The sequence below is a fragment of the Pholcus phalangioides genome, unplaced genomic scaffold (genome assembly GCF_987345545.1).
Source record: "Pholcus phalangioides strain wild (caught in Gottingen) unplaced genomic scaffold, Ppha-v1.0 ptg000011l_1, whole genome shotgun sequence".
NCBI lineage: Eukaryota > Metazoa > Arthropoda > Arachnida > Araneae > Pholcidae > Pholcus > Pholcus phalangioides.
The window spans coordinates 389,372-404,777 of record NW_028301604.1 but is presented as its reverse complement, the minus strand read 5'-3'; the positions used below and the strand labels follow the sequence as shown (position 1 = coordinate 404,777).

Sequence of the window (15,406 nt, the reverse complement as noted above, 5' to 3'; positions counted from 1 at the left end):
GAATGGGGGGGGGGGGGCACTTGTAAATCCTCCTTTTTCTGAGCATAACTATTTCAAGGAGACTCCAAGAAAAGACTGCTCCCGAGAAAGCACGCTACGGCCCTGGAGAAGGGGCAGAGCTGTCTCAAGAGCATCATGGGCCCCCGGGCAAAGTGGTTTTTCTGAGGCCCTACGTAGTAAATTCTAGAAAATTTTAACTAGATCTCATTTTTGTGAGGCCCTCCGGGTGGGCTCATGCGTTAAGACGGCACTGGGAAGGGGTTGTTATTTCTCTCTGTAGATTTTTTTTTAAATCTCGGGGACTTCGGCTTAAATTTCAATGATAACGCACAATTCTTGAAGTTTGGGCTGAACATCCCTGAGGTTAAAAAAAGAATATCTCAAGCGAAAAGAAGCAACCGCACGTTTATGCATACAGGGTGCTATAAAAGGATTATGCATAATCGCTGGTAAAAGTGATAAATGTTGTGAAATTTATCAAACTTACCGAGACGATTGGCGATGTTGCATTACCGATATGCTTTACCGATTCAACGCATTTACCGTAACATACATTCACTGGTGAAATAAATTAAGAGAATTTGCATATTTTATCGAATTTCATGAAAAGAACTGAACTGAATGTAAAACCACTGCTTCTAGACAAAAATTCAAATCTTGTACGTCAAATGCGTACACGTTTGTGTAGGCGGAGCCAGTAGAGAAACAGGCTTTATAAGCACGCGTAAGTTAAGATGCATTTCGTTCGCTAGCACACCTCAGCGAATTTCTTGGTGTCATTTTGCAGCAATTGGTTAATTTCAAACTGTAACAGTAAAAATGAGTAATCACCAACGTTTAGATGATGGAATGAGGTGGCGAATTGTGGGGAGGCTAGAAGCAGGCCAATCTCAAGTCCAGATTTGTAGAGAGTTCAATTTAACGCCCAGCGTCGTGTGTAACTTATGGAAACAGTTCCAGGATACCAGATCCATCGAGAGAAAGCCTGGGCAAGGTCGTCCAAGAGCCACGACGGCCAGAGAAGATCGCCATTTGTCTATTATAGTGAGGCGTAACAGGAGTGCTACAGCTCTTCTCAGCTCTCTCGTGACTTGTATGCAGCCACAGGAACCCGTGTATCAAGGGTGACTGTTTCCAAAATAATTCATGAGAAAGGGTTGTTTGCAAGAAGACCTGCTGTTTGCGTCCCGCTCACTTCTACGGACAGTAGAATCCGTTTATCATGGTGCAGAGAGCATAGAGATTGGAGTATGGATCAATGGGCGACCGTTCTCTTCACTGATGAGTCCCGGTTCAGCCTAAGCACTGATTCTCGCCGTACGTTCATATGGAGAGAACCAGGGATCCGCTATTTACACTCCAATGTCCGCGAAATCGACCATTATGGCGGAGGAGGTTTAATGGTCTGGGCAGACATCATGATGGATGGCCGCACACCTCTCCATGTCTTTGAAAGAGGCACTGTGACTGGTGTGAGGTATAGGGATGGGGTCTTGGAGCCCTATGTTTGCCTTTTCAGGGGTGCAGTTTGCCCTGAGTTCATTTTAATGGACGATAACGCGAGGCCACATAGAGCTCTTCTGCTCAACGATTTTCTAGAGAGTGAGAATATTCGCCGGATGGATTGGCCAGCTAGATCTCCAGACCTTAACCCTATAGAGCATGTCTGGGACGCTCTGGGGAGGGCAATTGCAACTCGCAACCCCCCTCCGGGAACCATCCTGGGAATGAAAACAGCATTGCTGAACGAGTGGGATCAATTGCCACAGGAAATGATAAACTGCCTTATTTCAAGTATGAAATCACGCTACGAGACCTGTATATCTGTAAGAGGGGACCATACCCCCTATTAACCCATCTATTAACCCATTTTTTTGTTTATTCTGCAACCGCTGTTTCATACCTTCCGTCTCCAACTAGTGTTACGCACGATCATGCACGTGTGTATTACAATTATTGAACGATTATTTGTTTTGTATTGTATCAATGTATGTACATATCAAATTTCATTAAATTCAGTACAGTAGTTCTAGAGATAATCGACCAAGTCTGCAAATTGCCTTAATTTCTTACACCAGTGTAGATACTGTCTAGGAGCCTCATAGGAGGCTTTACCGTTACTCACCGGGTATCTGGAACAAGATCCATGAAACTCCGAAAAGATGTTCAGTTGTGTATATGTACGGTTTGTTAAAATTTTTCATACACACACATGTTGCCCTCAGGGGCAGCTCGAGACAAAATCTCCACCCGAGTGGGACCAATTTTTTGGCTCCCTGACCTCCCCCAATTAAAAAAAAACCGTTTGTTTCTTTTGCTTCGTTTTGAGATGCGTTCCAAGAAACAGCGGTATTTTATGTCATAACGTATGTCAAATTACTTTTGGCCTTTTTACCTTGGATTTGGCGCTCCTTGAGCGGGCAGAAATCATTTTCCTATTTTTTGCCCTTTTACCTCTAACTTAAAGGCAAAATTTTTCTTTGCCCTTTCACTTCAGATTTGACGCCCTTCTTGAGCATACCAAGTGCCACCGAGCTGCCCCTGGTTGAAGTAATAGGAAAGTCTGACGAGTCTGGAGACTGGCCAGTGATTGGGCTTTTCGAAAAATAACCGTACTATTATATACACTCAAACCTTTTTTTTTTTAAATCTTATCTCCGTCATTTTTCATGTATATACTATAGATATTTTTTTATAAATGAGTATCTTAAAGGTATTTTTCTAGTAATGTATATTTAACGCGTTTCGCGCCCGGTGCAGTTGCACCGGTCGCACTGCCCTAAGACCGCCCCTGATGATACCCTATATCAGGGTAGAATGGTAAAATTTGTTAAATAGGAGTTTGTTTTATTGGTGCCCGATTGCAGAATTCGTCAAGTAGGAGTTAATTATAGTGAGTTATTTCGGGGATGTAAAAAAAATTTTGTTAAATCAGAGTTCATTATACTCGGTTAAAACTCAGGCTGACAAGTACGGTCATCTAAATCAGTGTTTTTCAGCCCATGACCACCTTTGGACAATATTTTTTTACTCTTAGCCCTCTGTCTTATCTGCCCCCATCATCCAAGAGTGGACCCTTTCCAATTAAATTTAATCAAAACTAAATTTAAGCGTTTCAAAAATTTTATAAATAACATCAATTTCTGGAACAATGGGCCCGGTGCAGATCCAGGTGTGTGATCATCCCTACCAAACTCCGAATTACATGGGAAAATATTTCTTCGTAAAATATGGGATGACCAACGAACCTACACTATAAATGGAACCTCCCTATACATCATTACCCTAGTTCCGCGCCTATCCTGGGCTAGAGTTCAGTAAGCTTCCTTCTCGAGGGGAATTTATGCATGGCCGTCTCACGTCATAGGTCCCTGGACAAAGATGATGTTCTGGGGTCCCATGCTTAGCCGGAAGTAAGAACTTACGATCTGATGTGATGATTTCGAATGTAAGTTTATATGTGTATATATACACAAACTTACATTCGAAAATCATCGCATCAGATTACATCATGTAAGCCACGACATGAAGTCCCGGATCATGCTTACGTGGGCTCATGCGCAAAAAATAAAAAAAGCTCTGATGGGAGAGGAGTACTCTGAAAAAGCTAGAGTATCACAATTGCACACAGTATTCGACATTCACTTGTACTGCGGTTGATATTGTTTAGTGTCCGATTTTGCTTCTCAAAAATAAAAAGAATTCCGCACATTCAAGTATAATAGATATATGTTGCTGTCAAAGCCCGAAGTTGGCCAATTCGCGATCGGGAAAGCCCAGCTGAGCCTGCCAATATCCGAAATTCGGGCTTTTGCTGGCTCCTATATATCAGAGGCACCAACGTGAAGAAAACATTGGGTACCGAAAGTTGTTGGTCAACCCGTATATACAGGACTCAAGAGAGTACGCAGGAGTGGGAAGGTGAATTACATTATTTTTTTAGAAATTATTGGGGGGGGGGGGCAGCTCAGCCCTCTTACAAAATTTATTGGGGATGAGGCTCAAATGATTCCAGCGCCTATGCCATATATCGATATTCAGATTCTTGTGATCGTTAGAGTAGCCATAGCTAACCATAATCATTATGGTTAACTATGGCCAATTATAAATGACCCCATAATTATCCCAAAAAAATATTCCAATTCGGCGATGACCCAGAATCATAGGGACCGATATAAAGATGTATAGCAGTATTTCTCAACCACCAGGTCGCGAATCGGTGCTGGGCCTTGACATCAGTCAAACCGGGCCATAAGTGGTTTACAGTTTCATTTTTACCCATTTATTTCCTATCAGTCGCGTGTATGACCAGGTCTTCCAGTCGCAAAAAAGAAATCAACCGGGCCACGGGCTTCCAAAGGTTGAGAACCACTGATGTATAGGGACCGGCAAAAGCCCAAATTTCGGACATTGGCCGGGTCAACTGGGCTGGAATCAGTCTTTGCTGAAAACGAGTCTTTCTTGGAAACTGGGTAATATTTGTAATAAAAAAAAGGGAGGAAAACATCTCTTTCCTTCCTCAAAATCACTTGGGATTTCCAAAAGACTGAAGATAAATATACTTTTTTTTCAAGTTTCTGATTGTGCTATTCAAAACATGTTGTATGCCGCAAATAATTATTGCCTTTCGAAGTTGACCACAGACACAATGTGGCGACAGAAATTCTGATACTTGTCTTGCACAGTACCGTGGGGCTTAATCCCTTCGGGAATGTTCGCGTGAAGAAAGGGGAGAGGCCCTGGCCCATCCTTGTTATGTTTAACAAAGACGTTAAGGGGGAAGGAAAAAATGGAGATATACATTCAGAGCCGTTCAAGAGCAGATATTCTTCCACGTGTTTCTACGTTCAGAACCGTTTTGGGAAAAAGGATTTTTTCACACGTATTTCTACGTGCAGATACATCGGTCGGTTAAACTAATGGTTTCCAGGTAGAATACAAGAACAATGAAATCATTATTAAAAAAAACAATCTTTATGACCATCTTGCCAAATGTGTGTACGATGATAAAAAAAATATTTGAGAATGAATTTACTTCAAAAAATATTGAAAATATATGACAGTGAAGTAAAGCTTCACCAATAAGTCAGATATTATCTGCTCAGGAAAATAATTGTAAGCAAATCTGACAATTCATTTGGGTATAATAAAACACAAATATACATAGTTCTTTTTTTGTGTCTATGGAAAAGTTATTTATTTTTCGTGTTAAATCAAAAACACTGAAATTTTACATCCAGTCCAGAAATCTTCTACAGAATTACAGTGATCTCTCAGTTAAAAGGTGATTTTCTGCCATTCTGGTCAAAGATAGAACATGGTAAGGTTATTTATTTACACATATTTCTCATTTATGCATCTTTTTTCCTTGTTCCCCTGCATTGATGCATAAGTGAGAGATGTTTTACCACAATCAACAGAATTTCTGTGATTTAAACACTTCAAGGAGGGACTTGTTTCATTTTCAAAGAAAGGTGGTTCGTATGTTCCTGATATCATTGTTAATGACATCATGATGAACACAGCTGCTTCCATCGTTCAACAAAACCACTAAGACTGATTATAAAAGTATAAATCAATATATGGCCACATATTGGTATTAATAGAGGATATATATCATAGCAGAAGATTGGTTGGCATGCCAGAGTCTTCAGCTTTGCAAATCTATGTTTAAATTTTGGGCAAACAGGTATTTTATTTGACTGCACATTTCCTTGACAGAATACAAATATCTCTTTTATGTTAATGTCATTTATTTGTTTAAAAAAATAGTAATTTTAGTCTTATAAATGCAGATTTAAAATTTCATAAAATGATTTTTTGGGATAATTAACATCAAAAATAGTTCGGTAGTAAAAATAATACGCTTATTTAAAAAAGTTTTATAGTGAACAGTTACTCAAACCACTGTAAAAAAAATCAGATTTTAAAATAAACCTTCTATTTCATCAGTGTCTAAATTTAAATCAATGTCATATATACTGGGTCTTGTAGATAATCCTGGCATTGTTGATATCTGGGGAATAAAAAAAAAAAATTACCACAATATAGTTTGCCTGTCTTTAAAATAATGCCCACAAAAGTAAAATCCATAATAATAATCAATCAATCAGTACACACAGCATACTAAATGAACTCATACCAAGTAATAAAATTATTTAGGCATTACTGAAAAGTAAATAAGAAATAGCAGTTTAAAAGAAGAGTGTCCTGTCACATGATAGTTAATCCTTTCAGCGGCAATCTCAAGGTATCTCTTTAAACTTGATCTGCTTTATTTCCATCAACCCAAAATTACTCGTCAAACCTGATCTGTTTTTTATTTCAGCCACTCTGAAATATTCCATCTTCTAAAAATGTGTTAAAGATATTTTCACAGTAAAACACTTTTTCCATCCCCCACTCTAACCAATCAACTGCCAATGGGCAGAGTCAGCTCTTGTTCAGGGTTAGATAAGAGAAAAAGCGAGAGAAACAGATTGTGTGTGTGTTTTTCCTCTTTCTTTCAGCACATTTAAGAAATATACACTCAGTATAAATAACACAAAAAGATTTTTTTCCCAAAAAAAAAAATATATATATATATTTCTCTTATATATATATATAAGGGGGGGAAGCAGTTATCAGCTCGCAATCTGAAAAAAGAATAATTCCTCTTGAAAATTGGTGACAATTTGCAAAGGTTTTGCAATTTTGAATGTGACAGTTATATTGCAGATTAGGAAAATTTTAAAAACCATTTCAAAAGTTAAACATATTAAGCTGAAGTGCCTAGTAATTTATTAACATGTTTCATTGCTCATGCACAAGAGCTTAAACTTTAACCTCCATTATGGATTTATCAGGATGTCATTTCATCTGATCATTTTTATTTCACTTCGGTAACTTTATGCACAAAAGAGTTAATTAAGTACAGGACCAAAGGTTTATCGATACATAGATAGATAGATTTATTTGCACAACACAAAGATGAATACAAAAAACCAGGGATTAATACCCAGCATTTATGTTATACATCTAATATCGACAAAATCATTAACTAATTAGACAACGACAAAAAAAGTCAGATTCATGGAGGCAAACAGGCAATTCACAATAACTAATGTTAATGAAAGAAAAAAACTTGGTCATGATTATTATTATGTGAGTGTTGTTGAGTTGGCAGAGGGAAAAAAAGGGCAATTATATACCCTGACTGGTTCCCACTGCCATGTTTGGCAACAATGAACTCCAGGATTAAGAAGTCTTAAAATGTTACAAATTAATTTCGCCATAAGAGAGAAAGGCTAGATTTATTCTCAATTTCCAGCATTATTCATGACTTCATTCCAAACAAGGAACAAAAATGCATAAAAATGATTAGAAGATCCAAAATAGATATTGAACATGTTTTGAAATATTTATATCAATTTGTAAGAGCGTTTCCATTAAATAACCAGGTTTTTATTAAGATTTCTGAGACTGTTGGGGAGTTTGTTTCACATCACCATACCAACAAAATTTAGACTGCATCTCATATATTTGGTTTTAATTTGGAGTGGGATAAGTATGTTATGATTCCTTGTGGCATATGATGATATCATAATATCTGTTCATTTTAATTCATTGAAACATTATTATACATATCTTCAAGGCATAAAGGCTATCCACGACCAGAATATTAGTTTCATTTGTGTTAGGGTGATTATTTTGGTTATGAAATCGTGATCCCATTTCTGAAGAGAGTTTCAAGAATTGGCGCTGGATTCAGCAAAAATGATCAAAGCAGCTGTAATTAGGATTACTCACACAGATATACAGTAAAATTTTGATTAACCGTCACTCGTTTAACCATCAGTTTCTGTTATCCATCATAGTCTTAAAAAAATAAAAAATACGGAAAAACAGTCCTAGGTTTTAAGGTCCAAAAAATTGTATCACTGCTATGATCTGTGCAAATGCCACCGGCAATCATAGATTAACCCTGCTTGCAATTGGTAAATCCAAAAACCCATGTATTTTCAAAAATTTAAATATGAACGCATTGCCTGTGAACTATTATGCCCAAAAAAGTGCTTAGATGGACCAAACAATTTTTTCAGAATGCTTCCACAGCGTTTTCATGCCTGAAGTTAGAGCTCACATGGCTGAAAAGCAGTTGCAGCAGTAAGCACTGCTGTTAATGGACAATGCTCCAACACACCCATCTTGTGAATTCAAAGTGATGACAGCCAAATAGCATGTCTCTTTCTCCCAGCGAATTCAACTCTACTTATTCAGCCTATGGACCAGGGCATAATTGAAATTATGAAGCGAAATTACAGAAAAGCATTTATCAAAGGCATGCTTCCATCTGATGATGCCACAACTATCAAAGAATTTTGGAATAGATACAACATAAGGGAAGCTATTTTCAATGTCGCCACTGCCTGGGCTCTGTAGTCTTAAGAACTTTATTATTAACTTCTTATTCGGTCGCTTTACCCTAAAAAACTTCTCTCCCAAGCCCAAAAAAATCAATGTTTTCAAGTGCAATATTCACTGAGATATTAGAATTCAAAAACCACTGAAAATGTGAAAAAGAACAGCATGCATGTGAAGCATAGGATAAGCTTGTTCATTAGTTTATGTGGTTCTTTCCTTCACTTTCAGTGATTTTTCAAATATCTAAGCAAATATTGCACTCAAAAACATAGAATATTTTTTGTTGGACTCAGGAGGAAAAAAAACAGGGCAGAAACTTTCTAATTAGAGTTTTTAACACAGGATGACCAAATAAAGAGTTAATTTTTTTACTTTTATAATATACAACTCTATGCAATGTGACGACATACCTGAAGTTTACATGTAATTTGGATGCTTTTTACCATTGGAAATGTTTCTAGAATCAACGGTTTGCAAGTTTGGGACTTTACTTTGGGGCAGTTCAAGTATTACATCAGCAAATTTTTAGCCATTTTTTACCCCCCTCCCCCGTATGCAAAGGGCGGGGCAAAACTCTGACCACCTCCCCCCCATCAGCTTTGCCCCCTGTCTCCTAACGCATATTGGCGGGATCAGAGATGTACGCCGGGGGCATGGGGGGCTCGCCCCTCCCCCATGATTAAAAATTATTTTATTTTAATGCACAAAAAAATTTTTTTAATTAAAATTTTGGAAGAAAATACCTTTATGTGTTATTATAATCAATTTCTGTAAATTTCAATGCTGTTTGAAGAACTCAAAATTTCTATTTAAGAAATTCTCATTGCGAACCATAATGGGACAGCTCAAAGTCCCGGCAGAGGGCGCTGGTAGTAAGGGGAAATGGCTTGGAGACGACATTAGGCAATGGGAAATGCGTTCGTTACGGGTATGTGGTGGTTTCTGTTTGCTTTCTGACACCATAGACCAAGACCAGTTGCTCCATTGGCCAGAGGAACTAAGGTCCAGTCTTTATAGGCTGTTTTTTCATTGGAAACCAAGGTCAGTTGCTCCATGTGATCCACCATTAGTGGGCGGAGCAACTAAGACCCAGTCTTTGTAGGGTTGGCGAGAGCAGCTCCCCTCAGCCTGGGTTAAGCCTCCTATCATCAGGAGGGACTTACATACCTAGGCCTTATATGGTAAACCCTTGACCCGCTTACCAAATGTGGCCTGCCCCCCACCCCCAAACCTAATTTTGTAAAAATTAACTAAGCGGCACATTTACAGATTGCTTAAGTGACCAGTGGCACAATTCCAGAGCATTTAAGCGGCTCGTGACACATTTTCACATCACTCAAGTAGGTCTGTGGTACATTTTCACATCATTCAAGTAGGCCCATGGCCTATTCATGAATCACTTAAGTGACCCGTGATGCAGTTCCAGACCACTTAAGCGATCTGTGGCACAGTTTTAGAGCACTTAAGTGGCACCCCAGTGCAGTTCTACCTTATTGAAGTTACCCGCAGCTCATTCCCATTTACTTAAGGGATCTGCAGCATAATTGCGGATCACTTCAGTGATGCGTAACACAGTTTGAGAACTCTTAAGTGGCCCGGACACATTTCCAGATCTCTTGGATCCACAAAACATTTAGAGATCACTAAAGTGGCCCTGTACGGACTTATCAATAGGGAGAATGTTAGTTCAGGTGCCTACATACTATCAAAAAGTTTTTCTCACTTTTTTCATACTTCAAAAAGTTTTTTTTGGCACACAGAGTAAGATGCCATTAAGAATATTTCTTATTTTCATAAAGAGTAGTTGATGATTTAATCATCATCCAAATCCCCTCCCCCCTTGTGTCATCAAAAGCCAGCCAATCAGAACCCTTTCCCCATCAATGCTGACATAATACTTGAATGACCCCTTTGCACCCTGTATATAAATATATGTATAGCATTGTGTGAAAAAAATGAATGGTGAGATTTTAAAACATGGTAGAGAAGCTCAAAATTGGATTTTTAAATTTGTTTTTTCAAAGAATGTATGTTTAAACATGCTGCATTTATGTCATAGAAGGTGAATAGCTAAGTCCCCTTCCGCAAATTACTGAAGAACCCTATTCATCCTAGATGTTACTAGATCCAATTAGAAAAAGTATCCAAAGAACCTGTAGACCTCAGATGCCATTCATATTGCATGGGATTGTATAAATAATAAAATAAAAAATTAACTTTTTATATAGACACATTATCCTCAAAAACCTGATGTTTGTTGTTGTCAAATTGTTGTACTCTCTCTCCCGAACCCAACAAAAAAATTTTGCGTTTCCAAGTGGAATATTTGCTGAGATACCTGAATTCAAAAATATGTGAAAATGCGGGAAAGAACCACATAGACTAATGGACAATGCTTCTTTTCCTCATTCATTTGGTTCTTTCCCATATTTTTTCTGATTTTGAGTTGAAATATCTCAGTAAACATTGCACTTGAAAATGTTGCATTTTTTTTTTGGGGGGGGGGGGGGGCTCAAGTGAGACAGGACAAAACTTTCTAATTAGGTTTTTAGGACAGTGTGTTCATATAAAAAGGTTTTTCTTTAATTTCAATACAATTACACAACCCTTTGCATGATGCCTATGAATGATGTATCTGATGATCCATGAAAATGGATAACACGGATCTCTGAAAAGTATCCATGTTATTTGAATACTTTTTCCAATTGGAAGTGTACCTCTAGGACCCACGGTTCATCAGCAATTTGCATCAAGGGGATTTGCTGCAAATATGATTCCCCACCAATCAGATTTAGCTATGCAACCTGTATATAGGATACTCTTTAAGTCAGTCTAAACATCATTTCCTGCTTGTAATTTTGATAGCATGCATCACTACAGAATTTCTCAGCTTGCATATATGCATCTTATGTATGGAGTCACAAACAGAAATGGATGAACTGCTCAAATGTTTTACAGTGTTATTCTCAAGCAGAAAATTGCAAAATCACCAATCATTTGTGCACGTCGCCCTAGCAGCTTTGCAAGAAAGAATAGCGGTCTTTCGAGTGATTCAATTGTAGAGAGAATTTTACACAAACAAAAAAAATGCTTCTATCACATTTGCAGGAGTTGAAACTAGAGGACTAACCTCTCCATGAGATTAACTTTAATCTGATTTTATGTGCCAGCACTTGAACACGACATTCTTTGAAAAAAATGTTTGTTTTGTACTCCTCTATATCACTCTCTTAAAATCTTGCAACTTACTTTTAAAACTCTGTGTGAATAGATGCATGCACAAAATACAATGCAAAGACAAAAATTGAGAAATATAGCTTACAGCTTGTACAATTGGATAAATGAAACCAGCACCAACGCTAGCTCTTGCTTCTTTAATGGGTAAAACATAGTCTGTAGGCACTCCTTTTCTTTTAGAATCATGTGAAAATGACAAGTGAGTTTTTGACATACAGATAGGAAGAGAACCAAAGCCCTAGAAAGTCAGCATATTCAAAATGTTAATTAATAAAAAGCAAAAATACCTAAAAACATTCAGAAAAAATAAAAAAAATATTAAAAAAACACTTTTTTCCCCTTTTTTTTCTTCTAAAATTTTATTTCTACAAAAAAAATTAACCTTCCTTCTTAATGGAAAAACATTCAGATCTAATAGTCTAAGGAGGAAAAAGTGAACTATAGATTAGTGTAGTACAGGGGTTCTCAAACTTTTCCCACCCCTGGCAGTCCTTTCCCAAATCAACGCTTATCTACATCTCCCCAGAGCAGTTTAACCAGTCAGGTGGTTACGACGGCATACGCAATCACACCAATTTTTAATCGAATTATTTCAACTTTTAAAAACTAATTAGTAATTATTTTAATTATATTATCATAATTTTTTTTGTTGGTGATTTAAAAAAATGAGGAAGTCAGTTTAAATGTATTCATAAAAATTTATTTTAATCATGATTTCAATCATGAAAATTCATTTTATTAGCTTCAAACTTTTGAAAAGGAGAAAAAAGGAAAAAAAAGGACATTAATTGGACACCTGACTGGTTAACAAAGAATCTCTTTGAGAAAACTTTTTCAGGGATGATGCTTTGAGGCGCCCCTGACAAAGTTTGGCAGCACACAGTTTGTGAACCCCTGGTGTAGTAGATTATTAATAATTCAAATTATTGTGAACTCCTCTTTAGTTTCTAATTTAGGCCCCTTTCAGATGGAATGTGTCTGTGTAAAGTTTAGAAAGTTTTAGAAGATAATCTTTTCAGATGCAGTGGACAGCCGCCTCCATTGTAAATCATGATCAGTTATTAGCTTCTATGCCCCAAAGCAGAATGTTTTGCATTGTTTTGTGACAAGCCCTCGGCTGACTGGAAATTTTCTTTGGTAAAAAAATCACCATAATAGCATCTTCTATACTTTTTCCTAAAATTCTTCCACATTTTTCTAAAACATACGTCGCAGATTTTGGCATATTCTGCTTTGGGGCTTCTATGCATCTCTTCATGCACAGGAGATCACCTGTGCCCACTTTCAATTGTTTATAGGATTCTTGTAGCGATCGTTTCAATTATTTTAGTGTGATTTTTGTTTGCTTTTTACTAATTTTTGACTGACTTTATGTTTTTTTAATGCTTTGTTTATAGTTTTCAATTAATTTTCACGTATATTTTATAAGTAAAGTAGACTCTTGCTAATCTGGTATGTATCAGACCAGGATGTGCTGGATTACCAAAATTGCCGGATTACTGGAAGTTAGTGGACAAAGCCCATTTGATTAACACAGTAGACGCTGCTTATTAGAAATAATATTAATTATTAGATAATATTATCATTCGAGTGTTGTTATAACTAGAGCCTGGAAGTTCAGGCAAAATGCCATAAACACATTGTTTTACCTATTTTTAAAATTTTTTTTTGGTAAAAAATGGTTTTTCTTTTACTTTTCCTGTCATAAATGCCTATTTTAACATAGTTTTAAGTTTATTAGTGAATTTTAGAGGCCATAACCTGCAGAACTTGGATATTTTGAGTATTGAGAACAAAAAAATTGCTTTTCTTAAAAACGTTCCAACTCTCAGTACTACGTTAATTTTCATCAGAAAGTCCCCCACCCCACTTCCAGCCCTATTTAAACATGAATAAATGATCTGAGAGATAGGGAACTTGGAGTTGCATTGTATATCAACTTTGCTTTGACCAGATGGTGTTGGACGTGAATGTTTTTGTTTCAGATGAATACAGCCCATGTTAAAAAAGCAGAGGAAAATTAGAAAGTGGTTTCTCCACATGCTTCACATTGTATGTCTCGTTCATGCATTGGACTGCATTTTATATGTACAGCTGACCGATGACTGTTCCAAGAGGTCATCAGTTGATGTCATGGCTCACACAAGATGGGTAGGAGCAGACAGGGGCTATGGGGCCCATGTTGCTTTTATTTTATTTTTGTTACACCATAAATGCACAGCAAACCACCATGGCTATTTATTAAACATACATATTCAGTATTCGATTAAATTGTCTAGGGGCTGCACAACAGATGTGGCCATACAGGGCCTTGACTTGAAAGAGTCCCGCATATGTGGTAATATAAAAAAAGTTGTTGTTTTTTACAACAATAGAACAAGGTAGCTATGTTTCACCTATAGAAATGATAATGATTATTCCAAATAATACAACAAATAAACTAGTATTATTCACAACTCAAAGGAACTCCACAGATTATTTTCTCTTCGTGCTCCGCATCTGGTAATTGGGCCCCTGGAATATTGACCTAATCCTAAGACTAACGTTTCATTTTGAGCTTGAAATCAATTTAACTTGGATAATAATGCAATTAGTACAAACTATAATTGAAACAGTAGATGGATTAAGTGCAACCAACATTTCAGCTACTTTTTGGGCCCTTAATACCTTAGTTTTTAGTTATTTTTTCTTCCTTCCATAAATTATAAATGCCTTTTTTAAGTTTAGAGCATTTTCAGTGTGAACTAAAAATGGTGAATTTCAACCATTTTCAGTTCTTAAACTTCTGGGCTCTAGTTATCACTTTTGCAAAGTACGGACAAACAGACCAACCTCATAACATGGGAAAAAATTTGTTTATATTTATCAGGATTATGCTTTATATTATCAATTTTTTTTCCATCAAAAGTTGTTTTTTTTTTTGCATATTTTGACACTGAGGTTGAACCAGACTTTCTTTCTCAATAAATTATCGTTATTAACCTGCAAGATTACATAGGAGGTCAGAAGGTGTATCCTTCCCTTGTCTACAATAGTTTCCATACTCTGTTCACAATGCCCTATTTGGGCAGTGGTAGCTGCTATCAGAGGCATATTTATGGTTTTGCCACCTGCAGGCTACACAAATTTCGCCGCCCTTCTCACATTCTAGTCTAATTTTCGTGACCACACACACACACACTCTTTCTTCAAATTCACCACCCTCATAGGCAAAGATAGACTTCAAAGGCTGTGGAGGCCCAATGATGATGGGGGGTGCAGAATGATAATGATGTCCATTCATATGTGCATATGCATATTGGATCTCAGTCGCCTTCCTGATTCCTCCTGCAAGTACACCCGTGTCTCTAAAGTCACTCTTTTAGTCATTTACATGCTTGCACACTGTTGTTTTAGTCACTCACATGTTTGCACATGGTTTTAGTCATTCACATGTTTGCACACTGTTTTGGTCACTCTCATGCTTGCACACTGTTTTGGTCACTTACATACTTGCACACGCTCTAGGTCACTCACAGACCAATCCCTTGCTGTCTAGGCAAAGGCAGATTTATTGACGGTTATACAAATTTTGCCAAATATCTCCCATTCTACTAATTTTCTTAGCCACTCATACCTGAATAATTTGCTGCCTCAATGAACTTGATGCCCTGAACTATAGCCCGCTAAGCCCCATGTAAATACACCACTGGTCGCTATGATGCATGTATGAATGAAGTTACTTTTGCAATGGCCCACCTATAGTGGAAACAAATGTAATGTAGAA

The 15,406-nt window shown here is 37.2% G+C and overlaps 1 protein-coding gene across 6 annotated transcripts in view; it reads right to left on the bottom strand.

The window, feature by feature from the left end:
* Positions 1-5,017: 5,017 nt before the first annotated feature.
* Positions 5,018-15,406, bottom strand: part of pug (pug C-1-tetrahydrofolate synthase, cytoplasmic) — a 114,569-nt gene continuing 104,180 nt past the window's right edge. For all 6 annotated transcript variants that reach the window (XM_089238693.1, XM_089238695.1, XM_089238691.1 and 3 more), the window contains exons 25-26: positions 11,726-11,878; positions 5,018-6,016 (exon numbers count right to left, since the gene is read on the bottom strand). In XM_089238693.1, coding sequence (XP_089094819.1) covers positions 5,927-6,016; positions 11,726-11,878 — 243 coding nt within the window. In that variant the 3' untranslated portion in view covers positions 5,018-5,926. The remainder of the gene's footprint in view (positions 6,017-11,725; positions 11,879-15,406) is intronic.